General features: G+C 49.7%; 1 protein-coding gene across 1 annotated transcript in view; it reads right to left on the bottom strand.

Moving 5' to 3' along the window:
* Nucleotides 1–858: 858 nt before the first annotated feature.
* The window catches only part of CACNG2 (calcium voltage-gated channel auxiliary subunit gamma 2), a 51,718-nt gene continuing 28,107 nt past the window's right edge, over nucleotides 859–24,469 (bottom strand). The window contains exons 2-4 of the mRNA XM_082011140.1: nucleotides 6,183–6,266; nucleotides 2,322–2,462; nucleotides 859–1,863 (exon numbers count right to left, since the gene is read on the bottom strand). Coding sequence (XP_081867266.1) covers nucleotides 1,328–1,863; nucleotides 2,322–2,462; nucleotides 6,183–6,266 — 761 coding nt within the window. The 3' untranslated portion in view covers nucleotides 859–1,327. The remainder of the gene's footprint in view (nucleotides 1,864–2,321; nucleotides 2,463–6,182; nucleotides 6,267–24,469) is intronic.

The raw sequence follows: 24,469 nt of genomic DNA, 5'->3' as shown, positions 1-24,469 counted from the left end.
CCGGGGAGCCTCCGGAGCATTCACAGGAGACCGTGCGCGCGCCTGGACACGCGTGCGTGGGCACGGGCACACATGGGCATGCGTGCCGTCCCCCGTCGGCACGCTGCCCTCGGCCTCCCGTGTCCCCCCACACTGGAGCAACAGCATCCGGGAGGGATGGGAGCCCCGGTTCCCCGCCTCCAGCCCTCCAACCTCTGCCTACACTTCCCCTCCCGCTCCCCGATGTCTTTTTCCTCTTTTTTTTTTTTCTTCACAGTTTAAAGCTGGAGAAAACAAAAATGAAAAGAAAAAAATACTATCTGTTTTTCTTGCAAGTAAATCCACTTATTATATTTACATTTATTTATAGCTGTTGTTTTATTAAAAAAATTGCCACTTTTTTTTTAAGAAACCTTTTTTTGTCCTTTTTTTTTGTCTCTGTGTGTGTGTCTTTATTTACTGTGTCTTTTTGCTTTTTGCACTGTCACCGTTAACCCCAGGGTCCCCAGAGCCGGGGAAGCAGGGACCCCCCCGGGGACACTGCGGAGGGGATGATTCAGCATCGGCTCCTGCAGTCCCCAGGGACCGGAGTTGCTCTTAACCCCTACGGACACGTGGGGGACGAGCGGATCCCCACGGATCCCAGGGGAACGGAGCAGGTTGCGGTTGACCCCGGCACCCCAGGATCCTCCGCAACCAGCCCAAGGACACCAAAGTCGCTGCCAGCCGAACCCCCATCCCTGCCACCTGGGGAGCCCGTGCTAGGTTAAAGGTAAGTGGGAAACAAACCATAAAATTAAAGAATAAAACCCCCCAAAATCCAAAGAGCTGCCTCCTCCTCCCATGTGATTTATTGTCGTTTGTTATGTCTTGGTTCCCTTTTATTTTTTTTTAAGTCTGTTTTTATTAAATGTTAAAATAATGGTACATGGGAAATCATGCATTTTCTTTTAAATTTATTTCTATTTTTTAAATCTCTCTCAGTTTTAAAGTTTTTCTTTTTTTTCTTTTTTCTTTTTCTTTTTTTTTAAAGAATTTTTTTCACTGTTGTCTCTTTCCTCACATTTCCCTTTTGTTTGTTTGTTTGTTTTTTGTTCGCTCGCTTGTTTGTCTGCTTATCTCCTTGTTCGTTGGTTGTTTTTTTTTTGTTGTTTTGTTTGTTTGTTTTGTTATTTTTTGTGGATTTTTCTTTTTTTTGCATTGGGAAGGTCCCCACCCCCCCGAGGGACGCTTCCATCTCCTCCTTCCCACCCCCCTGCTGTCCCCTGCCCCCTTCCACCCTCCCCACCCTGCAGCCCACCCCGTCTTCTGCCCGCTCCTGCCCCATTTTCAGCTCCTGGCGACGGCTTCATACCGGGGTGGTCCGGCGGTTGGCTGTGTTGGTGTGGATAGAGTCCTTGTTCTCTTTCTGGATACAGTTGTGAACCTGGAGGAAACTGTTATCCCTGTCGGAGTTGTAGGTGGCGGTGGGGGTGGTGGTTGCCTTCAGCGGGTCCCTGGTCAGGGTGTACATCGAGATCTCTGTTGATGGAAGGGTGTTGAACCCTTTGATCCCGACGGGAGAGGCATCCCTGGAGTGTGAAGGCTCGGTGGAGCGGGAGCTGGAGCGGCTGCGTCTCTGATAGCGGTACCGGTAGCTGGGGATGCGGGTGATGGCGGAGGACTGGAGGTAGTCCGTGGCACGAGCGTTGGCACGCAGCTGTTTGTGCCGGTCTATGAACATGTGGACGGCCAGCACTCCCACCATCTCAGCTATAATGAAGGACAGGGCCCCAAAATAGAAGGACCAGCCATAGGAGTAGCTGTTCTTCTTGGAGTCACTCTTGGAAGGGTCTCCAGCATTGGCTGATATGTATACGATGATGCCAATTATATTACTCAGACCTGCCAGTCATCCGGCGGGGGAGAGAGAGGGAGATGTCAGGAGGGTCACACATTGCAGTGCTGGGGGCCATGGGGTTGAGCCCCTGCCCCTGGCGGGTGGGGATGGGGGGGCCCCCAGCCACCTGTCCCCTCCCGGTGGGCAGCTTTCCTTGGGAAACCCGGGCAAGACCCTCCTCGCATGCCTGCTGCATCCCTGGACTGCACTCCTGGCTGGTCCCTGAGAGATGCGGGATGTAGGGAAACCCTCTCCCTCCAGCACCTCCCAAGCAGCAGGAAGGCCCCTGCCTGCAGGGTGCTGCTGCCTGCCTCTGCCAGGCGAGCTAGCAGGATGGAGAGGCATCCTTGGGATGCTGCTTAGGACGCTGCTTTCACCCCGAATAAGGCTTTTCAGGGCTGGGAAACACATGCACACCTGGGCAACACCCCCCCCCCCACGGCACCCTGGAGCCCAACTTTACCTGCGGACACGAAGAAGATGCCGGCACTCAGGATGATGTTGTGTCGGGTTTTGTAGAACTCGCTGGCTGCAATGCAGAGTCCACCCATGAAAAGCAGAATCACACTCAGGATCGGGAAAATACTAGAGGCTCTAACAGCCCCTGTGGAGGAGAGAGGGAGAGGGGCAGAAAGAACAGCGCGGGTGTGAGAGAGAGGAAAAAGGAGCATGGAAATGGTGCCGGCACGAGGGGACAGGGGCACACGAGCGTGTTCCGTGGGTGGGGGTGAAGGGGAGAGATGGAGGGCAACATGTCGGGGGGTAGTAATTCAAGGAGGGATAAAGGTGTTGGGGGACGGAAGGAGGGAGAGAGAAACAAAGTGTGTCAGAAAAAGAGAGTGGTCCGAAGCAGCTCTCCTGTGCTCTGGCCGCTGCCGCGAAGCTGGTGGCCCGGCATGGGGAGACAGAGGGGGCTATGGGACCGGTGGCTGAGCTGGGAGCCTGCCCGTGCTGCCTGTCCCCCCCCACACTGTCTTTTCTGTCACTTTTGGGGGATCTACAGGCTGGAGGAGGAGCCCCAGCACCATCCAGCTTCTCCTCCTGCAAGATGCTGCTGCTCGAGCCCGCTCTTCAAAAAGCAGCAACCCAAATGCTTCCTGCAGAGCTGCTCAATCTCGAATCCTCCCGAAAGGGCACAAGCATCTCAAGGAGAGATTTTTTTTTTTTAATTTTTTAGAGCTGGGAAAGAGCTCCCGGTGCCGTGCACTGCTCTGCAGCTGCAGTGAGGACTGAGAAGCGACAGTCCCAGCCCTGTGCACCGAAACATGGGGCTTATCCTAGTGATTAAACAACTGGGCTCCTTCCAGAGCGCAGTGATGGGTTCGGATGTGTCAGCACCCACACACGCATGCTGTCCATCGGTCGATACGGGAAGAGCTCATCCAGCAGAGGGCAATGGCACAGATGCACGTATGTGCTCATATGCGCATGCAAAACATACCCCAAAGCTTCTGTGGGGACTCCCTCGTATTCAGGCAGCGAAAGGCCAGGGCTGTGCATACAGACGTCCACGCACGCAGGCATGCACGCACACACTGCTCGTGGGCTGTTCAGTGGGTACCAATGGTCTGCCTGAGTTGCCAATATTCCTATCGTCTAACTAGGAAAGCCTTCCCTCCTCCCTTCCCAAGAGAAAATAAGCTGTTAAAGTGTGAAGTGAAGCTTTGCTTGATAAAGAAAGGTATCAGACAGGCTGGTGCAAATTCTGCTTGTGGAGCAAAGATCTGGAAGGGGAGATGAAAGCTAATCCCTCCTTGACTGCAAGAATGAACCCTACTGAAGCAAGCGCAGGACTTTTTCCTAAGCTGGCAGAGACCATGCTTCGAAGACCCTGTTGGCATCAGGATCCAACCAGGCACAAGCAATCGGCTCTTTGAAGGGGGCCCTAGCCCACTGCCTGTGCGTGAGGAATGCCGAAGGCAGGGAGAAACCTCTCCTGCTTGCTTTCCAGTTCTGCCTGGCTGTATTTCAGGGAACAGGATAGTGATAATAACCATCTTAACAGCTTCTGGAAAGCAAGGCAGGATTTGACAATGCGAAGCTTAAATGGCAGTAAGCAAACATCAAGCAGCCACCCGCTGTTTAGAGGGTTTCTAGAGGGATGCTCAGTCAGTCCTGCAGCCTGGCCCTGACCACACCGGTTTTATCTGGGTCTTAATTCTGAAATTCACGTCTGTTGGGAGAACACAAAGTTGCTGACTGCCAAGCTGTGGGCGTCATGTGATGGGGGAGGACAGCAGCCTCACTCAGCTCCTGCTTTTTGCCCCTCAGGAGGACCATGCCAGCAAGAGAGGGGCAGAATTTCATCCAGTCTTACTGGGTCCAGAGCCTTTGGTCTAAAAAGAAGGGGACTCATGATGGTGTTCAGATGGTCCCTTGTATCATCTGTCTACTCTCTAACTCGGGTGTCTTCCAGCAAAGAAACACAGGGATGCTTCTTCTTCCTCTCTGACAACAGGCGCTTGATTTCAAAAATCCTAAGACACCTTATGCGGATAGCTGGCAGAAATAAAGTCTAAGCCCTTCTGGCCAGGCCATGGACACTGCCCCACAATCATCCTGGTCCCCTGAATGATGGAATCACCTAGTCTGATACTAATAAACAACTTCCTAGCTGTTCTTGCCAGTACTGCCAGGCATCACCCATGCAGAGTGCCCAGGGACTCCGGTTTGGCAGAAGTCCTGAGAAGAAGCTGTTCAGTGGGGTCCCCCTCCCGTCAGGTCTAAGCCAGCAGAAATCCCACTTCCCTCAGGAGTGACCCAAGTAGTCCTTTACTGACATGCCAAGTCCCTCTTTGAACCTGGTTCTTTCTTAAAAAGGGCTCTACCCTGGGGACACCATCAGGTCCTGATGTTGGGCCAATTTTTGTCTTAAGATCTTGTTCCCTCTGAGGGAACAGACCCATCCTTCTTGAGATGTTCGCTCCCTTCCCCCAACTCTCCTTTCTGAAGTGCAGCTGATGCTGCAAGCAGCTTCCTTGCTTCCAAACAACTCTGCAAGAGCTGGCTTGCCATCAGGGGCAGGCTGCACAGCCACTGTGCCAAACCGGACCAAACCCCACAGTCTTCAGCTCTGCCATTCAGGGGCCATGCAGCAATTAAGAGACCGATGCTGCAGAACGACATCTGAAAGAAGCAATCTCCCTGGGTTATTTACAATTTACAGTGGATGAAGAACTGTTTGAGAAACCAAGAGGAAGCAGCATAAGATCCGCTTCTTTTCACATACAAATGAGCTGCACAGAGCCTAAATTATCTCTCTCATCTCTGCCGCAGGGCTGGGTCTCTACATCTGGCTTGGAGCATGCCCGGATGATGAGGAGCTATTCTGGAAGACTCCCAGCCTTTGGAGATCTCTCATGCTTAACCTTGGGAGGTCAAAAGCTCTTATCCCAGAATTCTGAAGGGAGAAGATCTCTTCCCGTGATGTCAAAAAGTGTTGGGCTTGTGGAGGGAGGGTGGGATAGCAAGGTGGGGACCTAAGAGGAGTGATCCTTGTTCAACTGTGCTAAAGGAAGAGCAGGCTCCTGCTTCTGGGGCAAGTGGAAATGCTGACTTGTGATCGGGGAGGGCAACATGTCATGTGGATCTGCCCTGCTGGCCAGGCTACCTTCCCTGGCCCCATGTGCAAAGCGGTGCGAGCTTCACACGCATGTCCCAGGTTGGACTCGGAGCTCAGGTTAGGTTTCCATATGGAGATGCCATGTGCCTGGGGCACAGCACCTCTGCCAGAGGCCCTGGGTGAGCACCAGGTCTTTTCTTCAGAGTGTTCTGACTGTCCTTATTCCTGCTTCCCATTCCCATCAGTAAAATCACTAAAACCACCAAAGATCAGATCTGCAGCCTCTGTAGGCAAGTGGTGGTGTGGGAAAGGTGAAGACAGAAATAGGTGCTCCTCGGACACAGTCTAGCTAATTTCTTAAATCTGATGCAACTGGAGTATCAGGTAAAGAAATACAAATTTCCTCTGCTTTAGGAGGACACACACACACTGACACACACTCACACTGCCCGCAGCTAGCCCAGTCCTGACCTTATGGCCACCCAGCAGCTCTACAATGGATTTGAATTAAGGCTCTGGATTTATATCATAATTAATTGCCATTAATAAAAAATGTCACTGGTCGTTACTATGAGTTCAAAACTTGCACTGTGTCATGGGAGTGGAGCTGTTTTTTGGGGGTGATGAGGCTCTGGGGTTGCCTCCTCTGGCCCGCTGAGCCTCACAGGTCCCACTATCTCTACCACTCTACCTTCAGAAAGCAAAAGGCACCCGACGCTAGCACCTACGAGCCATTGCAAGGAGAAAAGCCTGCGGACTTACGGAGGAAATATTCTGCTGTATCGGCTTCATAATCTGCATCCTCGGGGAAGTGATCGATTTGCTTACATAGACCTTTAAAATTCCCTAGGGAACAAGAGAAAAAAAAGAACAAATGAGAACACCACAACCTGCCTCGCAGGAACAGCTGCCCTCTGCGTTGCCCTTTGTGCCCACCCTGCCTTCCTCCCAGGCAGCACTCCCCCATGGATGGATGCCCATTAAATGCCCAGATACTCGCACACTCATGCCTGCATCTCCCTCTTATTTGCACAGGAACATGGGATTTGCCGTCTGGATCCAGCCTGATGCCCACCTAGCCCAGCGCTCCTCGCTCAACGGCGGAGAGCACCAGAGGCTTTGGCGAGAAGGTATGACTCCCGCCGCAGGTGGACAGGAGAGCACTGCCTGCCTCTGAGGGCGGTGGGGTGGGAAGAGGAGCCAGAGATTGGATCACGCTGCGAAGCACAAGGGTCAGGTTCCCTTCCCTTAGCATCAGCCGGCATAACTGTGGGTGGCTGTGTTTCACCTGGCGTGGCCTCGGTGCATCCCAGCAGTGCTGTGGACGGTGGGGTGATAGGTTTGGGTGGAAAAGCATTTGTTTCTCTCAGCTGTGGATTTGCTGCCTATTCATTTCATGGGCAGGTTACATCCTGTTGTTCTGGTGTGGTATGAGAAGAACAAAAGTGCTTAATCTCCTTTCTCCGTATGACTGCTTGTTTTTGCATACCTTTATCAGGACTCCTCTTGTGTCCTCTCATAGACCAAGGCTACAAGAAGCTTGGTGCAAGAATATGTATGCAACTCAGCAGCAAAACACCCTTTGCACTGGGGGAGTAAAATCTTTTGCCATAAGTGAGGGAACCTGGGCTGGTCACCCTCAGTTTCATCAGGCTGGTTTATGTACAGGGCCCTCTGCTAGCTTTAGTCATGGGGCACCCTTTTTCACACGCTGCACGACCAGCAAAGCCATCCCAGCAGGGGGCCAGCAACATCTTCCCAGTCTTTTGTCATCTGGGATGTCTACCAGGCTCCTATTTTCATCATTCATGTCTGTCTCCTCTTGAAATCAGGAATACCACTCCAGAGAGGTAATCCTCAAGCCACATCATCAGCATGACTACTGGTTGACTAGTATCTCAAAGGATCAGCTTGTTCATGCTTGCACAGGGGTGACCATGTGGAAGGCAATTTCATTATACCTCCCAGGGTTCCCCCAACCTTTTTCTCCCACCTTCCCTTATATTTCTTTCTGGACTCTTGCACTGGCTGGCCGTTAACACAGAAATGATGGACATAATCTCTCCAGAAAGGAGGAATGCAGTACCCGCATGAGCTGCATGGATAGGCATGGTGATCCCAGCCCCCTCACCAGAGGTCAGCCACCAAAGTGGCTCAGGCTGACTGGTCCCTCAGGAGAAGAGTTTGGACCCCAAGTCTGGAAAGTGACAAATGCTGTGGCAACCTGGGAAAGTCGCCTGCCACCCTGGCCCTGAGCCCAGCTGCTGAACCAGCTGGGTGTGCAGAGCAAGAGGACAATGAAGCCACCACACTTCTAGTTGTTGCCTCTGGGAAGGGTTGCTTGTGAGGAGCCCAGAGCTCTTCCAGGCCGACCCTGCCCAGGCTGAGACTTGCAGGGACCATGTCAGGTCCCTGGATCATGTCTTGGAAGGTTTATTTCACATGAATTACAATAATCTTTCAGGTATTTGGGAATAGCTGGAAGAAGGACCAAGCTCAAAGGATTCCCCCTGAGTTTCTTCTTGAGGCCAAGCCTTACTGGAAGCAAGGTTTGGGATGCTTTGGGAGGAAGTGCTGAGCAAATAGCTGTAGAAGGCAGGTAGATGGGTTCCTCTAGGTCAGCCTCCAAGCTTGGCTTCTGCATCCAGTCAACTTGTGTCTGATGCTTCTGAGAAACCTATTGCCTTTAACTACTAGTTCAAAGAATGTCCATGAAGGGGCTAGAGACAGCAGAGGAGAGTATGTGTGCATGTAAGAGGTAAGTAATAGGAGAAGAAAGTAGGAACAAAGCTTCCCCATGTACCTCTGAAGTGTTATTCCCACACTGAAACTGTGGGTTATGAAAGGAGGTTGTTAATTACTCATCCCCAATCCAGTTACCTCGTTCAAGAAGTGTCTGCTTCTCAGCCATGGCTCTTCTGGAGGGAAAACTTCATAGCCAAGCAAATTCCCTTGCCACTCTCCCACCCTGCTACTTGCCCGCTTAAATGCCTGTGAGGAAGGCAGATACAGCACGAAGGGCATCCTTTCCCTTGCCCCTGACTGCCTGGGGCCATCTGCCCATGACAGACGAGCAGCTCATCACCCTGGTCCTTTGGCTGTGGTCACTGCTGTACAGTGCACGTGAACGCTGCCACTCTCCGAGGCACCGGGGAAGTCTCCAGCCTCAGATTTCAGCTCCTTGCCCATCAGATCCCGAACACTGAGTGCCGCCTGCCCGTGCACGCTGGGGGAGCACAGGCAAGGCTCCCGGCGCACAACCAGAGCCCCCCGGCTGGAATCAGCCAGGGCTGCATCTGGAAACCCACTCACTCTGTGCCACGCATTCCCTGCTTCCTCTCTTCTTCCTCTCCCCCACTCCGTTTCTCGCTGTATTTGAACCTGATTAATTCCTACGTGAAGAATCAAGCGGCTTGGGAAAGATGCTGCATCTTCCACAGGGCGCCTTTCATACCGGCTTGTGTGGGACAGCTAGTCAGAGGTTCGGCCGCTTGGGCAGGGTGAGGGGACATGCAGGCTCCATGAAAATCTGCTCCTGGTGCTGAGTGCCCAAAAGGCCTTGCTGATCTGGCTCAGCAGGGTGCCTGGCCACTGGCATGTCCAGCCTTGGCTTGCTTAAAATGCTGTGGCGTTGAGGAGCTGCCCTTCACCCCAGGCTGATACGCCGCGGCAGGCTGATCCCCCTCCCGGGCTCAACCCCGTCGGGGGTCGTCAGAGCAGGCTGGGCCGCGCTGGTCCCACGTCAGCCCCTGCTTTGTCTGTGCTCAGGGCAGAGCGGCGTGACTCTGGGTGCCGACTATTCGCCTGCGCTACCACACCCTCTCCTCCAACGCCTCCTGGCTCCTCTGGGCGATGGGTGGGGAAAGGATGCCGAATTTAGGTCATTAATGCACTAACTGGGAATATAAGAGAACAAGATTCAGTTTTGCTCTGCCACGGGCCTGCTGCTAAAACCCCTTCTTCTCTCTGCCGTAGACTCCCACCCTGTAAAACAGGGGTGACGGCGCTCGCTGCCCCGTGCGGTGCGGGGACGTGTATGGGAGGGGATGGTGTGGGCGCGCCGGTGCCAGCGGCTGTGGCAGCGCACGGGGCGGGTGAGTGACGGATGGCGGCGGTTCAGAAACCCGCTCGGCGCGGGGAAGGCCTCGATGTCGCTTCTTGCACCAAGGTCACCCGGAGATTCTCCGACGGACGTCCGTGGCCTGCTGGGAGGGTGCAGCAGCCGCCCTGGCACCCGCGCTGGTGGAAGTGCCGCGGCTGCCGGCGGGGAGGGGGATGGAGCCGCTCAGCGGCGCTGCCGAGATCTGACACACCAGCCTTTTCCCGTGCTGCGCGTGCGGTTTGCGGAGCTGGGGAGGGAAGAGCCACGTGCCACCCTACAGTTAATACTCCCGAAGGCCTGAGCAAGAGCAAACCATTGCTTGGGAGGGTGTGCAGGTCTCTGGGACCCCCTCAAGGGAGTAACAGCAATGTCTTCCCTGTACTTGAGTCCCTTTGCCCTTCGCACTCTTCCCGACTTGAGCTATCTCATGCTGCAAACCCTGAAACAGGCAGGCGTTGAGTGCTCAGCCTTCTCCCGCATGCCTCGCTCAGAAGCTGAAGCCACAGGCTTCCACCTCCTCCCTGCAGCTCTCCCAGCACCATTCGGGCTCTCCCCTCATCCTCTTTCCCGTGCTCACCCACCAGATCTTCCTCCTGTTTCTGTGTCTCTCTCATTCATCGCAGCCGCCTCCGTCTTCCCGGCCTATCGGTGCGGGCATCCATCGAGCAGGCTGCTTTGGGATGTGCAGGCTGCAAAGGAAGCGGGGAGGAGCTCTGCCTTGTTTCAGGACGGAACGGCTGGGGACACCCAGGTCCGTGGAAAGTCGCAGAGAAGCCCCCAAGTTCCTGAGTGTTACCGGGAGTCCTTTGATGAGATCTCCACCGTTTGCTGGAGGAGCTAGGACTGGTGCAACAGGCTCCCCCCACAGCGCCTGGACCAGGACAGAAGTTGCCCAGCTGGGGCATTAAGAGCAGAGACAACCTGCCATACTGCCAAGAGGTCTGAATGTCCAAGATGAATGAAAACCAGCGCTAACTGTGCATTCAGCCCTCAGACAGACCTCCTCCAATGCGGCCGGGTCATCGTTTCGGTACATGCTGTCTATCCAGGACAGCTGGCAGCCGTCAGCTCTGCTGCAGCAGGAGTCAGATGGAGTTACCCCCAGTGAGAACCTGGCTTAGTATTGTTGGTGATACGGTTTATTTTTGTGCCGCTTTGTGCAGCCCTGTCTCTTTTAGAAGTCTCGCTTGCCTGCAGAGTGCAATCCATTGCAAAATAGCAAGTTCTGGAGAACGAAAAGCTACTCCCTTCCTGCAGGGTAGAAACACTTTTAAATGGTCAGGACTACATCTGAAAACTGGGAGCCAGAGGCAGGGGAAAAGACGTCCAAAAGGAGAGAAGCAGACAAAGAGGGATGAGAACAGAAAGACCTGTTTTCCCAGAATGATTTGTGATACTTCCATTTATGGAAAAAAGCAATCCACTGAAAGCTTTCCTTCAGTCTCACTCTCTAATTTAGCAGAGGTTTTGGCATGATGGCTTCTAGAGAAATAAATAAAGGGAGCTGGATATAGCTGTTTTCTCTAAAAGCTCAGAAAGATGGCTTGGTGTTGGCCAAGGATTCAGTACCTCTTTCTGCCACATGCTCCTGGTATCATTTTAGGCAAGTCACTTAACCCCCTCTTCTGTCACTCAGTAACAGTATTTCCCTGCCTCAGGGAAATAGCTTGAGGATATTTCTATTAAAAATATGAAAGTTCTCAGACACTGGATTGTTTGGGCCAGATAATTCTCCCCACCTTCCAGTTCAAACATAACATGCTCATCTTTGATGTGACTTTCTCCCAGATAAAGGCGAAGGCTGCGCACATGTGAAAGCTCTCCCAAATTCACACTTGTGATTCCTGCCTTAGAAGTAACCTTCGTTGCAGATCAAACCGATATTTGCTACCTATCCATGAAAGAAATGAGAGAAACGGCACGTGAAGGGCGGGTAGTCAGACACGAACACAAACACAAACATTTCTTTCTGCGCCAGGACCCTGTTTTTGAGCGGAGTCTGTTTGGTACCAGGTGGTGAAGTGGGGCTCAGAGCCAGCCTCTGGGCTGGGAAGACAAATTCCACAGCTATGTGGCAAACTGTTGGCATGTCTTTCTTACATGTATTGGCAAAGGACTTTCCACACCAGGAGAGGAGGTCCGCCGTCCCTGTCAAAAAATGACACTAGTGACACTGAACTGTTAATGCCCAACCTGACATGACTTCAAGTGGAAGGAGTGAGGTTTCATGAAGCGCCAAGGGAAGCACAGGAAAAGCCCTTTGAAGGCATTTTTATTGCTCTCCACCCTTCCAAGAACGAAGGACTCGAGAGCACTCATGGTTTTGGGGGATCTGGAGCTGACAAAGAGCACAGTGGCAGGGAGCAGAGACAGTGCTCGCGGGCATCTGCTTTTACCCACCTGTGCTGACGTGCCCAAAAGAAAGGCTGGCTTTTTAAAAGAGCTCATTATCCCTCTTGGGGAATCTCTCCGTAGATAGCACCTTACAAAAATTAGGCCATCTTTTCACGTGCCTCAGTACGCATTTAAAGGCCTCGGTTACGAGGGTGGAGGGTTATACCAGCAAACGTAGCCACTGTGCCTCAAGGGGTGGTCATTTTGGGGCTTGAGCAGGCGCAGCTCTAGCCGCTCTGACCCTGCACAGCGGCAGGCGATGCTGTGCTGGTGGCAACGCCTTTTGACTCAGGCGTGTAATTTTAATACCAAAGAGCCCACAGCTCTCCTTAGGGACAGAGGAACTTTCCACTACAAGGTGAAGCTCAGTGGGGCAGCAAATGGGGTCTGCAGGGGTGAGCCTGGGACAATAGCAGAGACCCCATGGGAGCAAAGGACCGTCAGAAATCTCGCCATCTTCCCATCCAAATGCAAAGCACCTGCTTTGATGTGGTCTTCTCCGGCATAAAACATAAACATGAAGCAATGCATATGTTAAAAAAAAACCAACCAAAACCCTAGCAACGTAACCAGTATGTTGCATACATAATTCTCTCCCTGGGGAGAGGATAAAAGAACAAACCACATGTGACTGATATCAAGCCCCATCATTTAATATGCCACTGGAAATCATTCAGATATTGTAGTGAAGAAGCCTGTAAAAGAACTGGTGCAAAATAGAAATTGATCTTACAGTTATGAAGGAATATCCCCCCTGCCTACAAGGTAGATCCATTATACCAACTCTCCTCACCTTACTATTAATAATCATGTTTATTACAGCTGTTTCCAAGGATCAGCTGATACAGGAAGTTTACTGCAGTAAAAATGGTACAAACACTGCCTTACAGACCATTGCTGCCTCGGTGACCATAAAGGAAGGGGTATATCACGGTGCATTAGCAACGACCAAAGCTACAGCGGTAAAATGTCCTGATAATACCAGTTCTGGGGAGAGGAGTTTAATCAGGAGGTGGTTAATAAGTAGAAAAAGAAACGCAGACATAGATGGGCAGGGGAGAAAAAAGTGGGAGAAGCCAGTATGGGGGAGCACTAAGGAGGAGATGACGAGGTGGAAGGAGAGAGGTAGAGTGATTGGCCACCGAGCAGTGGGGATGGAAGTCCCATCCAAGCCAATACCAGGCTCCTGTTCTGCCTTTTTCAGCTCTTACTCCTCGCTTGCTCTCTGCAGCCCTCCCTGACTGTCACCTGGTGAAGGAGAGAGGGCTAAGGACAGAAGCAAACACCATGCGTGCTGCTGGAGGTGGTTTGGGTCCCCCCGCCAGAGCCTCAGCGGTGTGGGAGTGCAGAAGAGCCCCATGGCGTCCCGGCATCACCGGCGCGGTCCCCCCGCGGTGCTCGGCCGTACTGGCGCTGCAGCCGCCCCGGCGGGACGGGCATCGCACTGCATCACGGCCGGACCCTGCGCCTGCTCCCTGCCTGGAATCGCTTGGCATTTTTCTCGGAGGCGGCCGCTTCCTCGCCTTCCCACCCCGCTCCGTAACGCTGCTGTGTGCCGCGGCGTAGCCGGTGATAGACTCTGCCTCGGCGCTGGCTACCGCTCTTCCTTGTACGTGGGTGGAGATGCAGCGGTAGCAAAACCTATTATTAAGAATATATGAAGATTTCCATTTATAAACTCCCTCTTTTTACAGGGTTGTGACTTTCAGAAATATCCTCACTGTGGTTTGAAATTTCCTGTGCTTTGTCACAGGCAGAGAGTGAGATCGGCTGGCAGAACTGGGCAACGGCTCTTGAAGGCTTTTTGGTGCAAAAGCAAATCCATCACGTTTGAGCTTTACAAGCTGAAACATTGCGGGTGGCTGGTTTTCAGGGACTGCTAGACATCTGTCCAAGTTACAAATGGAAAACCTCAACACAGCAATAATAAAAATCATTCCAAAAAAATCCTTTTTGCATACATCCAGTACAAACATCTCCCCTGGTAAACAATTTCCTCTATTTTCTACACTTTGCCAGGATCAAACCTGAGCTGAATTTCTTCTGAAAACAGTACTAAACACAACAGTGTATTAAGCTCATGTAAATCACCTAAAGCTGTGGATAACTTTGCTCCTCTTAATGTTGTATTTCTTGTGTTTCCCTGCTGTGCTGGCATTCTGAAATTGAAAATGGTTTTATATATACATATATAACAAATGCATGTTATGATTTCATATATATGTCAATGAAATAATTTGGGTTTTTTTCTAATGGACATTTTCCTGTGTGATTCAGTGAATGTGTAAAGCATTGACAATATTTCTGATTCCTCAGCAGAGAGGTTAGAAAATATTTCTCCAGTTGTTAGAGTGACTAGTGTCACAGAGTTTTCAAGGTGTATCAGCTGAGTGAGTAAAAGCTATTGCCTTTGCTTTCCAAAAAGAGGCAGAACTGGTCTTTAAACGAGCTGGGAACCAGGAAAAGAAATGAGGAAAGGGTTTGTAAAGAGTTGTGTTCAGATTCTGTAGCATGATGTTGGGTTTTAAACTCCAGGAGCACCACCTAAGTGCTGGAGCTGCTGGGGTGGAGAATGGAAAACTGAAGGCCAAAGCTGATCAGGACATGGAGAGAAGTCCAAGCAAAACAGAAAGGGCAAGTGAAAGAAATCAAGATATTACAGAGGATTTTTAAAAAAAAAAAATCTGGCAATTTGTAGCAAGAACATTTGCGTGCGTGTGTAACAAGTCAAATGTGACAGTACAACTGTGAGCCGAGTGACAAGAAGGGTGATGCAATTATCTGCAGTGAGAGAGAAATGATGTGCATAAGGTGTGGGAGGAGAGGAGATGCTCCATAGCTACCACAGGCAATCCTGATCCACGGCTGCACGTCTAGATGTCAGAGGAAGGGAGATACTAATGTAAGCCTGGAGGGAAAGGGGTGGATGGGATGAAGCGAGTATTTAAGAGCTGTTGCTTCTCTTTTCTTTTTTTTCTTTTCCTCTATCATGGCAATAACATTGTAACTAGGACAGGTTTTGCATATAGGGTTACAACATCAAACTCGCAGAAATCAAAGTACATAAACAACATCTTAGCCGGATGAGGACGTAAGGACTGAACCACCTCTAACTTGAACTCAAAGACCCAGAGCTCAGGTAGGTCAGTCTCTCCCCACAAGTACACAGAGGGAGTCTATGGGCCAGAAAATTTATAATTCAGCTCATCCTATCGGGTTCCATTTTTCTTCTCAGATATAACTGTGTGGCTGGTCTGTGAGTGTGCATCAGAGGACAGAGCCAGGCTCACCTCGTACAGTCGGTCGTGTTTTGGGTCAGCGGTGAGAGTATAACTCTAAGGGTAATTGGAAGTTACCGTGCACAGGCACGGATTTACCAGGCAAGAAAGAGGGAAAACCAGCCCTCCTTACACCGTGAAAAGTGGCCTGCACAGCGTGAGACACAACCACGAGCTGCACAGGTTTACATGCGAGCTGAGCCCCTGCCCCAGTGGGAACTTGGGCTTGGCTATTCCCAAACTCCAGATCCTGAATCTTGCAATTGAAATGCTGTGTTCACAAGGCTTTTTGAACGCAATTTCCTTAGTAATTTTTAAATTAAAGGAGGAGAAAAGGCAATTCAAACCTTTCATCTCCAACTCCACACTGCATTTGTCTCTGACATATCCAGCCGGATCTATAGGGAGACGCTGTCCTCAGTTAAACTAGTGTAAATCTAGTGTGACTCTGAGCTGCTCCTTCAGCAGATGTGGTCACAACCAAGAGAGGAATTAGGCTTGCAGCTGGTAATTAGCTTATGAAGTATGTGGTGTGCTTTAGGGTCCTTCAGGATGCAAAGTGCTATATAAAAATTATTATTAGTTATTAGTAATAAAAATACCCGAGAACCCCAGGGAAATAATCCAAAGAAGGGAGCGAGTCAATGACAGAGGCAGCTTTCAATCCATCCTCCCTCTTCTGTGCCACTTAAGCTCTCCTCCCTCTTCCCCTCCAGGGCTCAGACACATGGAGGAGGGGAGAGACCCCCATCGCACGTGTTTAGTGATTTGGCAGTCTCAGCAAGTCTCCTGTGTTCTCCCACACAACATTTTCAGCCTGCAGTAGGAACTGTCAAATCTGTAACATAATTGACAGCCAACAATAGAAATTTTGGGGAATAGCAGGGCGCGGGAGTTCTTCACCTTGCTTCCCATGGGAAAACTGCAACCCTGCCCCGGTGGTCCGCTGGGCCCTTCCTCTCATTGCCCTCCCTGCCTCTGGGGAAAGGACTGGCACGTAGGCACCTGATTGCTGGGTGAGAACTGGGGGTCCAGCCGCCATTGCCTGAGTTGGGGTGAGCAGCTCCACTGGGGATGCACAACCTGTTCTGGCTCTTCCAGCCCAGCAGATGAATGTGAAGTTTATTTTAGGCGAGGAAATAGAACAAGGGAAGGGCTGGGTTTTCTCTAGCACTTTTTATACCCCAGGGAACCCAAAGCCCTTCATGCAACACTGAGAAAGCTCCCCCAGCACAGCGGCTCCGCAGACGGGCATGGCAGCCATTACGCGCTCGCTGAGCCCGCACACGCTTGCCCTGGGAGAGCGGAGGCGGCTTTACCCAGGCGGGGAATACTGGTTATCCCTTACTCCGTTCAGAAAGCACGCTGGGATTTTTTGCTGTCCCTTCAGGCAGCCCACCAGAGATGGCCAGGAGGGAACCGGGCACAGGATTTCCTTGGCAGAAAGCCCTGCTGACTGCAGCACTTCCAGCTGAGCGGCAGCGTGCAGGGACGTGCACGCGTGGAGCTTTTCTGCCCTGTGCCCTTTATGCCCTGAAATGCTCCACCTTACGAAAATTAAACCCTCGAGGAAGAGATCAGGACTTCCTAACTTTGCGATTTCCTCTGGCAGCCGCTGCGTCTCAGCCCTGGTCTTTTGGGAGGAGTCCGGCTCAGAGCAGCTCCCCAGCCGGACCAGAGCTACCTGGTGCTGTTCTCTGGGGAGCACCCGGGGGTGAGGGGAACGTGAGTGTGCCGAACCCCTTTAGGATGCTCACCCCTGGTAAGTCCACTCCTGAGCTGGTCCTCACTCACAAAATGATCCAAAACCTCCCAAATGCTTCTAAAACAGTAAGGGTAAGAAACCGGAGGGAAGACCGGGCAGGAATAGCGGAGGGCTGGCCTGACGCACAGCAAGCTCCTTCTTACAGGCAGCTGGGGAGGAAGCCGCTGGTGTCCCCAGCTGCCCCAGAAAGGGGAGCTCGCTGCCCTGGCAGTGTCCCCAGCGTGGGCACAGCCCCCATTGCAGCCCTTTCCCAATCGGCCTGAACGCTGAGCCCAAACGTGGTTTAATATTGTTTCTTGCATTTCCCAGCTATGCTGGGATTCGGGATTCGAAGAGCTGTGTGGGTTGCATGTATGGGTCCTAAACAATTTTAGGCTCCTAATTCCCTGGGATTGTTTTGGTGCAATCGCTGGTGGGGCAAATATCCGGAGTAATAACTGGACTGGTCTGTGAAAGCTGCAGGAAAGCAAGTGCCCTCTGCGCTAAAAGAGCCGGGACACAGAGTTTGCTTTGTTACACATGAAACAAACATCATGCTTATTTTTGACTTGGGTCGCTGGAGTTCAGCAAGTGTTGGTAAATACGGCCTGTATCTCACAGGGCTGAACAGAGTAGCTGCGAGTCTGATCAAATTGCGTTAGCACAGCTATGCTGTGGCTCTCAATGTCTCCAGACGAGCTGCTGCTGTTCCAACTTGCTGCTTTACTCATAATCCACATCAAACATTGGGTGTTAAAGTAGATATTGTACAGATTTCATTTTAGGTCCCTTTTTATGCAGCTGAGCAAAAAAAAGAAATGCCAAGCCTTGCAAGTGGTGTTAGCTTTTAGAGGCTGCTATTAGAGCATTAATAATTTCATTATTGTTATTTCCTCTGGGTTGCGCGTACCCCAGTGATTTACAAGGAAACAAAGTGACTTGTCCCTTTCCTGAAGCTCTTACAACAAAAGTTAGACTTAAGCACAGCACTGGGCTTATTTAACAGGCAAACAGTGCCAGCAGGGTGTTTGGAAGACGGAGGTTTATAGCAGCACAGGATCATGAGGCATTTACGGTTGTGTGCGCGTGTGTATCCCGTTAGTTTATGCTGGCTTTTAAAAAGAAAGCTGTGGAGGGGAAGATTGTTCAAGATTTAGGGACGATGCCTGCAAGAAAGGCGAGCGGAGGTCAGCGAGGGAAGGATAATTTCGAAAGGGGAGGTTGAAGGGAAGGCTGCAAAGGAGGAGTGTGAAACTACCTGTGGCACAGCCAGAGAAGGCGCACGGGGGAGCCGGGACTGCTGCTCGGTCATAATAGCCCCTTTGAAGCTTGACTGCAAGCCGTGCTGCTGCACCAATATTTTTTCATCCACTGAGCAGGCTAATTTATTGCAGAGGAGTCTGTAGGTGTGAGCTATGTGCTAGGGCTAATCTCTGAAGCGTTTTCAGCTACTCTACACATAACATTACTCTTGCGTCCTGGGGAGGAGGCCATTCATAATGGGATAAAATTTACTCACAATACTAGGCTAGGGAATATTATTTCTAATGTGATCTGGTCCAGTTACACTCAGTTAAGAAACCTGAAAGGCCGTTTCAGGGTTTTGAATCATGTCCAAGCCAGGTACCAAGCCACCTTCTGTGACCAGGATTGTATTACCTGGAGACATGCCCATCAGAGCTTCTTACACCAAACCGTACCTCCCCGCCTACCCCACTCGTGGAGTAACATAGGTTTCAGAACTGAAACTTCCCTGCTTTAAAGTCTGTGAAACAAGAACTTGTCTCCTAAAGACTGCCAAAACTCAAACTCCTTCTAGATTTGCCCACTTTTCCTTGGAAAAAATTACCAGTTCTCTACTGGAATCACTGGTCTGAAATTCCAGCCCCTTCCTCAGTTTCTAATTTACTGCTGTAGCTACAGTATGGGGAAAATGTTGTGCTGCACCTTAGATCTTAACCTCATTATCTTACCTTTGACCTGGAGTTACCAGTCAGGAAACGTGCCAAGATCAAAAAATGGCAGCCTTTCACCCTCACTGCGTGTTTGTCTCTCCATGAGTAAATCCCTTTTTTTGCCCATGCTACAGCCACTGCTGAAAGTCTTTCTCTCTTGAAGGGTTTTTTAATGAAAATTTCAACCTCATGTCAACCTTACACATGAGATTCAGTCTATGCATTAGTCTCTGGTTCAAACTGTCTCTCCTGGAGCCACTTTTAGTGAACACCAAAACGAGTTTTGTCCAAGCTAGAACCAAAACCACATGGATTTTCCTTCCATTTCCTCTGTGACCTGACATAACAAATGCATCGTGTAAATGCCTCTACAGGGCTGCTCTCCATTCCTGCTGAAGGGCTCCCCTTTTCCTGAAGTGCACTTCACGGCGTGCTGTGGAGCAGAGGCGGTTAATACATCGGAGCAAGAATGAATGACTTTGCCTAACCACCGGGATCCTGTAACAAGCCTAGCACTCGGAGATTCCCCTGTGGGGGGGAGAAGGGAGAGCATTTCTTGACTAGCTGGAAGCCCTGTGTACAGAGCACCTGTGGAGACTGGCAGGGAAAGTGAGCGAGCTGGGGCTGGATGCCTTCCAAGCATCAGAACAAAACTGAGTCTTTCAGTGAAGGATGCTAAATTTTGACAATGGGAAAGAAACATAGACAAAGGGTGAGTGGGAGGGGAAAGCGTTTCCCTGCTAATGCTGTCTGCTCACAGCGTTAAGCATTATTATGTATTTCCACATGCCATCATGTGTGCACAGCGTTTTACTGGGAGCTAAAAAGGCAGAATCTTGCCCCCAGGATTTCACAGTACAAAGACCCCAGTCTTTGGGGCACTACCAAGTGAGGATGCTCAGCTCTTACGAAGATGCTCTCGGCAGCCGTTAGGCAGCAGCTACGAGGCCTGGACCCTGCTTCTGGTGAGGTCAGTGGGAAAACGGTGGGGAGAAGATCAGGACTGAGACGTGCAGGCTGGACTGAGGCAAGGAAGTGCCTGAGAAAGGTCACAAGCTGAGCTATGGCATGTTCATGGCTTGTTTGCTCCCAGCTTTGGCCGGGTATCTCTGAATCATTCCTCATTCTAAAGATGTAATATAGTAAACAAAGTTAATAGTCAGAAGGGTCAAAGCTGGCCAAAGGCGTAGGAGAAGTGGAAGTCGTTAACGCAGGAAGACTAGCTACAGTAAACGAGTCCTGAGGGCAGGCACGAGGGAGGTGAATAAGGTTGTGCGGTGAAAGGAGGGAAGAGGACAGGAGGAGAGAAGGAGCAGAGCCATTGCTGCAGGGAGGTGGAGCGGGGCTGGGGAGGGGGAGATGTGCTGAGTGAGCACCAAGTAGGGTGGGAGAGGAAAGAGGGAACAAGCTCTGACAGAGCCACGTGAGGCCTTGAAGATGAAATGAGGAACTGAACTTTGATGTAGAAGGAGACTGGAAGTCGGCATGGGGATTCGAGAAGAGACTCTGACACAAGTGGAACAGCAGGTAAGGAAAAGATAATGTAGCTGCTGCACGCTGCATGTTTTAGTGTGAGTATTAAGCCTCTCCTATAGTCCTGCTGGGCGTCTTCGCCTCTGAGAATTGAGTGGGTTTGTGCTTTCGTGATCTGGTCTAAACAGCTTGGTAAATCATTGTCTCTATATTGCTTTTGCCTAATCAATCAGCCACACATCAGGAGTGTTAATTTGTAAGAGGAGGCAGTTGCAGGGAGAGGGCTGTCTGTGGGCAGGGGCATGGGTGCCATCACAGCAGCAGAACAACATGACACTGAGGGGCTGAGGACCTCCCGTCCCGGCCCACAGGCTGTAGGGTGCCGAGCATTTCTACAGAGAGGAAAGCAGTGGGATCGCCTCCAACCTCAGGACCTCCCCAAAAGGTGACCAAGGGGATAATCCCAGCACTAGAGCACTTCCAACACTCCGCAGATTCCCAGGGAGATCAATAGCACTGTCTCTGTTGTTTATTGCAGCTTCCCTAGATCATGTACTGACGAGGGTAGATCCTGCAGGACAGAACTGCCAGCACGAGCAAGAAACATTCCTGTTCCTGTGGCTCCCTCCCACAAGAAGCCCCATCTTCCACCTTTGAAACTCTGAGAAGATCCTATGCCTTTTTATTTTTTTAAAACAGCTCATCTCTCCTTTCGCTCCTGAAGCAATTTGCTGCATGTGAATTTCTTCTATTTTCTTATCTTCCATGATCTTCCAGACTTCTTACAGTCTTTGCTTTATTACTCCAACTGGGCAACTCTTTCTTCACGCTGCCCCTTCCTCTTTCTTCTCCTTCCTTCCCAACTATTGGCATGCAGTTTCTCACCTTCAGCTTCCTGATCTCTGAGACTCTGTCCTAATAAGCCACACTTTTCCCTACCTACCCAGTGCTGCCTTGCTTAATTTGCACCAATCCTTGTTGCCTCTTCATGTCAGCATTACATTAAACCTTTGATTCCCTTCAAGCATTCTCCCTATATGCTTTTTAGCGCTCATCTGCAGTTTGACTGGCTCCCTCCTTTCCTCTCTCAATCCATTATGGCAATACCTGCAGCGCTGTGTTAGTCTCCATTTGTGTTCAACACCATCTGCAAAAACCAAAGCCAAACCCAAACAAAATCCATCACTTCAAGATCTTCTTCAGGATACTTTGTCCAATCTCTGATTCTCAGTCATTTGGGTTACACTTTCAGAAACAACAGTATGAGTCCCTCCTCCATATCTAGGAGGAGACTTAGGGCAGTTTATTACTGATGGTCTTGTTCCTATTCCTTCTTTGTTTCTCAAGCTGCTATTAGCCCTTCGTCCCTGTTTCTCTGACACTGGTATTCTTCCCAGCATACCCACATTGTGCTCACCTCCTAGCCCTTTCCCAGACAAGTACAATATACTTTTTTCATCTTTCAGTCACAGATAGACCTGATTTATCTCACTTAGACTTAACACCCCCCTTTCCTGAGCCTTTCTCATGCCTCTCCTCCTACTCTCTTTGCAGCCCTGGAAACATCTGACATAATTCAGTCGCTCAAGAAAACAACTACTTCTCTTGACCCTGGTACCTCTCATCATTTAGGCCTATCTCCTTACTCCGTCTTTTTATTTTACTCCTGTTTCCAGTAATTCCTTAGCCTCTGGTGCTCTGCTCAGCTCTTTGAAAATAAGCCATTATCTGCTGTATCCTCAGGCTCCTCCACCGACACCGCTGTTCCATTTAACAAGCACCCAGAGCCTCCTTATTCTTCATAGAGTGCCTAAGAGAGTCACTCCCTCTTATCTCTCCTACATGACTGTCCTCATCCATTTTTGCTGTAGGTTCATGCAGACCGTGGTGCAGAAATCTAATGATCTCCTTTCTGCTAATGATGCCTTGTCCCATTTCTTTTTTGCCTCGTGGCAGCCTTGTGAAATGGTTGCCCACTCCATCCATCTCGGGGTATTCATTGCGATGAAGGTACTCTGGTTTCTTAGCAACTGCTCAACTTTCAAGCAGTTCTTCGGACAGGGATGCCTCTTCTGTGCTGGGATACCTTCTCTGGGGATAAATGATCCTTTAAATCTTTTTCTAATAAAAATTATAATCATACTTAACATTCATACTGCTTTTCATGCATAGAGCTCAAAGCATTTTGCAAAATCAGTAAGCATCATTTTCTCCATTGTAGAGATGGAAAAGCTGAGTCACAGGGATATTCGGGCCAATATTTTCATGTATTCATTCATTTTATGCATCTTCATTTCTGGGAACCCAGTCTGAAATAACTTAACCTAATTGCTCTGCCGTAGGACTTGAAAGGGAGCAGTAGGCCTTCAGCACCTTTGAACCATACAGCATAGAATGGTAGGTGTAAAATATCTCAGATGAGGCACTGAGAAATGAGTACCTATGAAAATGTAGTTGTATACCATCTGATCAAGACTAGGTTACTTCTGGCATCAGAGCCAGAGACCTCCATTCACGAGGGTACTGCTGCTTCCCGGTCTTCTTTCTGCCTTAAGTGGTGGAGAGATGTGATGGTGCAAAGCATCAGGGTATTTTAGAAGTTTCAGAATAAAATACTGTGACATATCCATACCTCCTCAGTTGTTTTTTTCTGTGAGGAAGAGAGAAAACAGCCCTGCCCTAAGAAGAACTAGTGGTCTAGCAACTAGGCTTAATATTGAAATGGTGGAAACTGGTTCAAAATGATTCTTCTCACCCAGCAAAACTGCACCCTGGATTTCCTATATTTTAGAGTTAATTAATTATTTGGCTCTTCTGAGTGACTCTTCTCTTTTTCTCCTTATGACTAGTGATCCCATCTCAGATCTAAGCAACCTTTTCTGCTGAGACTAGAAAGTATGTTCATGCAGAGTGTCAGCTTCAACAAACTGACATTCACAGACAAAAAATGTGTTTCAATAAAAGATTCCCGTGAGCTCTACCAGCCACTTTAATGTCAATACTACTCAAATAATACACATCTTCTATAACTCCACTGACTCTTCTTCCCTGCTTACCTGCAGTCTCTCTTGCCTAAGAAAGCTTATGGATTTGTATCAGCTTTTCTCAGTTAATTACTTCACAGGTAGAATAGTTCCTCTTAATCTAAAATGCTTCAAATAATCCATATTACTTTCCTGTCCCTCTTTGAAACCTGTTCTGCATAACCTGGGCATTTTTGTGATTTTTTAACTCATCTTTTCTGCCTAGGTATGTCACAAGAGCAAATCTACCAGTCATAATGTCTATAGCATGGTCTGACCTTTGAAATGTTCTTACTCAGGACTTTTCCAAATTTGTGTGTACAACTAAACACAACTGGTATTGTATCTTTGCCTTTCATCTCAAACTCTTGGTTTCCCATGCATTTTGAGCTAAATTTTCACATTCCTCTCCTCTATTTTCCAAGATGATTGGCTCCAGTCTGTGCCATTACTCACATTTCTCTGCTATCACCGGCTTCCTCAGTGTCCCAGAGCTCCAGCTGTTGACATATCTTTTTCCAATACTGCTTCTCTCTGCTTTTTGGACTCTCTCTTTCCCCTCTGTCTTGATTTAAATTGATCTCAGATTTGTTTTCAATTGTTTTTTAAAACTTTAGTCTTGTATTTTTCCACTGTGAACCCAGGCCAGCCTGCGTTCTTCTAGCACACAGTACAAATATTACAAAAGATGGGATTGAAAAGCAATGTAAAAATACAATTCCATGCATGATCAACAGAAAGCCCTTCTCTCTTTTCAAGAGCCTGGGAGATATCTGCTCCCTCAAATCTATTAACCCCCACTCCCATCTGTTTTCAAAGAATTCTAGGAGGAAAATAATAATTTCCCTCAATTTGTTTGTTGACTGACATTTTTGGACAACACAAGGGCAATTCAGCCTCTGATTTGTTTGCTAATCCATTTCCTCCAGCATCGCTTTAAGTATATGAGATGTGAAATTCAGTTCTTTTCTGACTGGACACATATAGTAAATTACTTTTATCCTATGCCATCAACTAGAAATGGAAAATGTTTTAGTTTCCATTGCCCCCCAGTAAGGAAGAACGTATCAAGAATATGCT

This window comes from Phaethon aethereus, assembly GCF_964289735.1.
Source record: "Phaethon aethereus genome assembly, chromosome: 1".
Taxonomy (NCBI): Eukaryota; Metazoa; Chordata; class Aves; order Phaethontiformes; family Phaethontidae; genus Phaethon; species Phaethon aethereus.
The sequence above is the reverse complement of the archived record's forward strand: the minus strand, read 5'-3'. Positions and strand labels throughout refer to the sequence as shown.